Source organism: Esox lucius, chromosome 19 (genome assembly GCF_011004845.1).
Source record: "Esox lucius isolate fEsoLuc1 chromosome 19, fEsoLuc1.pri, whole genome shotgun sequence".
Lineage (NCBI taxonomy): Eukaryota > Metazoa > Chordata > Actinopteri > Esociformes > Esocidae > Esox > Esox lucius.
Window position 1 is genome coordinate 8,693,963 of NC_047587.1, and position 6,428 is coordinate 8,700,390.

Genomic DNA, 6,428 nt, shown 5'->3' on the forward strand with positions numbered 1-6,428 from the left:
TTCTGTATATTCAAATTTGGAATTTTGAAATGTCAGGAACAATTTTGTTAATGTTTATAAGAAATGTTTACTTATGTGTAAAAGCAAAAAAATACTGGTTGTTTTTAGCTGTATAGCTGAATGGAATATATTGTTTTTGCCTTATATTTTATGGCCATAGTGGTTTGATGTGTCTTCAGTGAGTGGGTTGATAATGAAACTGCTGAATATTTTACACTTCTGGAGTTTACAACTTAATTCATCAGCTGATGAATGTAAATAATGTAGTATGCAGACAGGTAGAAGTGTAACTAGTAATGCATTCAAGACTGTCATGATTTCCCCTTGTCAGACAACTGAAGATGGCTAGGGCTCAATTGTGTTGGTAATGCTGGAGTCTTACACACCTGCACTATAGAAACAATGGTAATTTTAGACTGAGTCTACATACTGCACACAGAGTCATGCTGTAATTCTCAACTTCAGCAATATAAATTGAATAGGGCCCTTTTAAAGATGGAGTCTGGTTGTAAAAGTTGTACTGTCTTTAAAACATTTGCTTTCAAACTTGGAAATTCATGGCTAACTGATTCTACTTATAGATTATGCACATATAAACAACATATTACACATCCAGCCCAAAATGGGAGGTTTAAAACATGATTTAATCATGTCAAAAGTCCCAGACTGCATCTCCAAGAACCGGCCACCATAACCTACAAAGTAATTGTGTATTTCACCAAACAAATTATGACCATAGTTATAGTATGACATTAAACATGTTTAACATTATTGTTTCTATTTATAACTTAACAGACCAGACCAAGACTCATGTCAACAATATATGGTAGCCTATGTACAGTACATGTTTTTGATTTGTTATGTGATAGATTTTTTTTACATAATTTTTTACATACTGTTAACCAAAAGCTGTTTTCACAAGTTCTTGGCTTGTAAATATGTTGTAAATGGAGGGAAAAAAATACATTTTGACTGGGAAACACCCCTGTTTTAGTTTTTGAGGAATCAATGTAATGTTTAACATATCCTGAATTAACCCTTGTAAAACATAGGGGAGGATACCAGCTACCGAAACTGCCAGACAATCTGTAGGTTGTGTGTAAATATTATTGTCAATTCACCTTTATGAGTGTACACAAACCTGGCATGCATCACATGCTGAGAAAAATTGCATTTGTGATACCCTTAGTTTGAATATAGCAGCAATTCTGAATGTATTGATTTCACCATGTTACATGTTTTATGTTTTTGTGGATTCTGTTTAAATAAATTTTTGTTTTCACTTGTCATAATTTGTCATCACTTATCAGTAACCTGTTGTAAACTTCATTTAGGTAGGGAGCCAGGGAAAATAAAATACCCAGATCTTCAGACAAGTAATGAATATTGTTTCACAGTGGAATGTGGACACCACAACAGAACTTAGAAACACATCGGGTTTGAATTCGTACATATGTTTAGCTCGATTTCGCCTATTACTAAACCGAGAAGGCAAATGGATTCATGAAGCAGTGACCAACTCGGTCTCCCAGAAAGCCTCTCGGTTGCAAGTGTCACGTGAGTTTGTGTTGGTCAGAAGATTGACCCTAGGCTATGTGATGACAAACAGCGTGATTACATCTTCTAGGTCTTTTTCGTGCTCTAGAAACGTGTAAACTATATTTGAAGCCAAGGAGGTCATTTTTGCGTACCAGGTCTGAATAGACTGGGGGGTGAATGAATGATGCTGTCAAGACAGCTTACCTGGTTACTAGCTATGTTACTGTAGCTGACGTAGTTAATGATTAACTAGCTAGCTAGAATTTGAGGAAGCTAACGCCGTTAACTAACTACCGGTTTCTTAGCTAGTTGACAGCACTTGGTGTTATTGCTAGCAAACGTTATTTTATCTAATCAGATTAAAATAAGAAATGTTCGACATGTAGTTATTAACAGTATGATCACTATAATAAATGACTTCACTGCACATGCACTTAACGTTGATTTGGGATTAAATGAAACATGGAGACGCCAGAGTTACCGCTTGAGGTAAGTATACTAGCGAGTAGGCTGACTGTTTAAAAAGGTGTCTTTTTTTATATCTCAGTAAAGGTGACTGCTAGTGATGGTAGTCAATGCATGAGGGGCGGGTGTATTAACTGTCAAATTTCTGTTGACAGCTTGATTGTTATCAGCAGTTGCTAGCTAGCTAACAAAGCAGTATTGTTCTGATTTGATAATCAAAGACCCGATGATCCAATTGTGATCAACTTCCTGTCCAGATCATCACCTACATTCTGGGTTTTCTCAAAGCCTCAGACCGAAAGGAAGCCTCGCTGGTCTGCAGGAGCTGGTATGTTGCCAGCCAAGACCACCAATTCCAGGTACTTCATCCCACAACTTTGGCCTAATCCCTCTGGCTTCTAATGAACAATGTCACTGAAAGGCTATTCCTGACTGTATGTTCCAGAGAAATCTCACCTTCAAGTTTCCGGCCTCCATGTCCTCCCTGGATCTGATCCGGGGACTGAGTAGGCATTCTCGCTGCAGCCTGGTCATAAGCCACCTGGATGGCTCCAGCGTGGGCCGGGCCGTGCTGCAGGAGATAGGGCGTTGCCTGGGCCCTCAGCTGGAGAGCCTCGCCCTACCAGGAAGCAGTGTGACCGAGTCCTCTCTCCTTGCTTTGCTGCCCCAGCTGACAGCCCTGCGCAGGCTTGACCTCCGTGGCCTGGACAGCCTCTTCATGTCTGGAGCCTTCCTGTCCAAGGAGGATCAACGTCATCAGGTCAGACCCTGGAGGCTGAATTTGATTAGAACTCTCTTTTTTTCTTAACCGCCTGCCAGATTTCTGAACAACATTGTTCTCCTCCTAGGTGAGGTTGGCTTTATCAGGTCTTGAAGAGCTGGACCTCTCCGACCTGCGGTACCTATCAGACCTCACCTTCAATCGTCTCACAGGTTGCACTCCCAGACTACGGCGTCTGTCCCTGGCTGGCTGCCACATCGCCTTCGAGTTTGACCCGTACCGCGGCTGCCCAGTGGGGCCCGACTCCTCCGCCCTGCTCTCCCTGCGGAACCTCCGCAGGCTGCTGCAGGAGCAGGCCTCCACAATGCGTGGACTGGACCTGAGCAGAACCAGCATCACCCCGGAGTCACTGCGCTCGCTGGCCCAGGTGGAGGGCCTGTTTCTTGAGGAGCTTTGCCTGCGGGGCTGCAAGGAGCTGACGGACTCCTCTGTGGAGGTGCTGTGTAAATACCAGCCTGGCCTCCAGATCCTGGACCTCAGTGCCTGCACGGAGCTCTCCAGTCGAGCGGTGCTAGCTGTGGCCACGGGGCTGAGGGGCCTCCGGTGTGTCTCCCTGTCCCGGGACTGGAGGGTGACGGATAAAGGCCTGGCTGACCTGATGGGGCTGCCGGAGCTGAGGACCCTGGATGTGTCGGAGTGCCTTCACGTCAGTGGGGCTGAGGTGGTGAAAGGGCTCTCTGCCCCGGAGCCCAGAGCACGGCTGGAGACCCTCAGCTTCAAGAGCTGCACCTACATCCAGGTCAGTGTGTAGGCTGCCCTCTTATTCCCATGGCAACAGGTAGCTTAAACCGGAGCATCTGACCTGTAGCCAAAAACACCGGAGTCAGCACGGTCAAGATAATCCCAATGCAGACTTTTTCCTTCAGTGTTTTTAAAGACATTACGCCCCCCCCCCCCCCTCTACCAGGACCTGGCTATGTTCTCTCTAGCTCAGCTGCTGGGCTCCAGTTTACGGGTGCTGGACCTGACGTCCTGCATCTACCTGACAGACCTGAGCGTGCGTGCCATCGCTACCTACCTGCCTGGGCTGGTGGTGCTGCGACTGGGCCGGTGCAAGGAGATAACAGACTGGGGCCTGCTGGGCATGGTGGAGCCCACCAAGGAGTTTGAGCCCAGCAACCACATGGTGAGAGAGGGCCGGGTCGGGGACTTATGTTCAGGTTACCACCACTGTAGCTCGGTACCAGCACGCTCCCCTGACCTTCGACCTCTCGACCTGACTCTTGGCAGGAGGACAAGGGGCCCAGCTTCACCCGGACCTTTGGAAACATGGGTTTCTTCCGGCCTCCCAGCATGCCCTTCCAGGAGAAGCCTCGGCTGGTGACGGAAGAGGACCTGGGGGTGTTTCGGGAGCAGGAGGGGGCCTCACTGCTGGCCCTCCGGAGCCTCCAGGAGCTCGACCTGTCTGGCTGCTCCAAACTCACCGACAGCAGCATCACACAGGTAGTAGCTGTGGTTAGGGCCAGGATGTACGGCAGGGCCACCTCTCTGCTGTAGTTTAGGTGGTTACCAGGGCCCAGAGTCTTGCCTGGTCGGGTTAGGCCTGATGTCCCGTGTCCGCTCTGTGAGGAACCCCGGCTTAATCAGGCCATTGTCCTTATGCACAGGTGCTGCGTTATCCGGAGCTGCAGTGCCTGTCTCTCTGCATGCTGCCGGAGATCAGTGACGAAAGCCTGGCGTCGGTGGCCTTTCACTGCCGGAGCCTCACCAGCCTGGCTCTCAGCCACTGCCCCCAGATCAGCGACCAGGGCATCGCCTGCGCCGCCCCCTACCTCACCAGGCTGCAACACCTCCACCTGTCCTGCTGCGACGCAGTCACAGATAGGTGACACACACACACACACACACAATGAAATGAAAACACTATGAACCGTAAAGAGCTGTGATTTAATGGTGTGTAAATGGCGGAGACCTCATGCTTCCACAGGTCTCTCTACCTGCTCATCCAATACTGTAAGAGGCTGCGTACGCTGGACATCTCCATGTGCAAAGACATCTCCATGACAACAGTGGATCTCCTCCAATCCCAGCTGCCCTTCCTAGAGAACGTCCACTGCCGCTTTGTGGGTGGAGTCGACCCAAGCCACGTCCTCTGATGAGGTTGAATGTCCCAAGAAATGTGTTCTTGAATCACATTTCAGTAATTGTCTTATGCAAGTAACCTACTACCCAGAGTTGATTTATAACAGATTTAATTTATCGTCGTTTTAACCCTGTGAACCCTGGTAGATACGCTGGCAGGTTCCAGACCTTAAACATTTAGAAAGGAATCAGAGGACCAATTTCTTAGACCCAAATAAAGACTAGTCCTTGTTTACAATCCTGCTTGTGTGCATTCCAGGACTGGACTGGATCCGATCACACCTATCAGCTATGCACAACTTCTGCAGTTAAGATGATAATATTCATTGCTTACCTTAAATCCGGTCTGTTGAACATTGCATTTAAAAATGTGCTTAGCTGTCAATGCCTGTTTGGATTGCATCATTGTCTTGGTCTGTTCCAGCCTCTATAACATAGTGTTCTTAACTTGTGTGTAGTAGGGTCTGGGAGAAAATGTTAAGACTCATTTATACCCTGTATGGACTGAAAGTATAGCTTATCCAATTTAGGACAAGGATTAATCGGTGTCTGAGCAACTGACCCTTAGAATCCTTCTCTTGATCAGTGTACTCTGTGTGACGAAGGCTGTTCATATCAAGGTTCTAGGCTGATTTGAATTAATCTGGTTTTGGAGCGGAGGGACCAAATCAATACTGCACAAACCAGAAATCAATAGTGCGTTCTGCAATGGCTATGCACTAGAATAATCTGTATTAGAGAAATATTGATGGCTATATAGCATGACCATGTTTGTAAGGTCAAAGTACATTTGTATTTACATTAAAGGCCACATCCCAAATGTCTAAAATCACAGAAACCGCCCATTCAAACCTGTGAAAACTATTTTATTTATAAAAACGTGATTTAGATGGCATAATTCTCAAAACTTTTCCGTGCTTGTTTTCTCACTTAAACAGAAATGGAATTAACTTGACATTTTAGCCACCATGAAATGATTGAAGGAAATTGAGCATTTTTCAGATGCACTTGTGTATAGTATGCACTCAATTTCTGGTGAGGTAATACTGGGGAACATCTTTCCACTACTACAGCAAATACATTTTAGAAATGAGACAATCTATATATTGTCCCTTTAACAGGCAAAATATAGAAAGACTATTGTCCAGGCTTCTTTCAAAATGTAAATGTACTCTGTCAATAAATATACTCTTGCTTATCTGCGTGGAGTTTACATGTGGCGCTAACAGTTTTAGTGTGGCCACATTTTTGGCTTTTGAGGAGATCAGATCTTCCTGAACATCTCCGGCAATAATGAGGTATGCACTGTGTGAGGTTATTTAAATTTAGACCGATCTGGCCACAAACTATTTAAGTTTCAGAAATTGACAAAAGGCACCGTTGACTTGAGGCTTCCATGTGTTTTAGAGCCCTTTGAAAACACGGAGGGACCAGGAAAACGGGTGACACTGTGAAAGCAGTGGATGGATGACACACCAATGCCAGATGTAGACTTGTCAAATCATATCGAATCAAATGAGTTGAATCATATTGATCGAACGATGACTACCGTTGGCAGCAG

The 6,428-nt window shown here is 45.8% G+C and overlaps 1 protein-coding gene across 1 annotated transcript; it reads left to right on the forward strand.

Moving 5' to 3' along the window:
* Positions 1-1,554: 1,554 nt before the first annotated feature.
* On the forward strand, positions 1,555-6,065 carry lrrc29 (leucine rich repeat containing 29). Its single transcript, XM_020040416.2, has 8 exons — positions 1,555-2,028; positions 2,262-2,363; positions 2,450-2,764; positions 2,853-3,524; positions 3,693-3,911; positions 4,016-4,228; positions 4,393-4,610; positions 4,713-6,065. The coding sequence occupies exons 1-8, from the start codon at positions 2,002-2,004 to the stop codon at positions 4,879-4,881; spliced, it is 1,935 nt and encodes a 644-aa protein (XP_019895975.2). The 5' UTR covers positions 1,555-2,001; the 3' UTR covers positions 4,882-6,065.
* The last annotated feature ends 363 nt before the right edge of the window (positions 6,066-6,428 follow it).

Coding starts and splice junctions, on each gene's coding strand:
- lrrc29 (XM_020040416.2), top strand. CDS start 2,002: ATGGAGACGCCAGAGTTACCGCTTGAG. Junction 2,765..2,852: donor AGGAGGATCAACGTCATCAG/GTCAGACCCTGG, acceptor TTCTCCTCCTAG/GTGAGGTTGGCTTTATCAGG. Junction 4,611..4,712: donor TGCGACGCAGTCACAGATAG/GTGACACACACA, acceptor ATGCTTCCACAG/GTCTCTCTACCTGCTCATCC.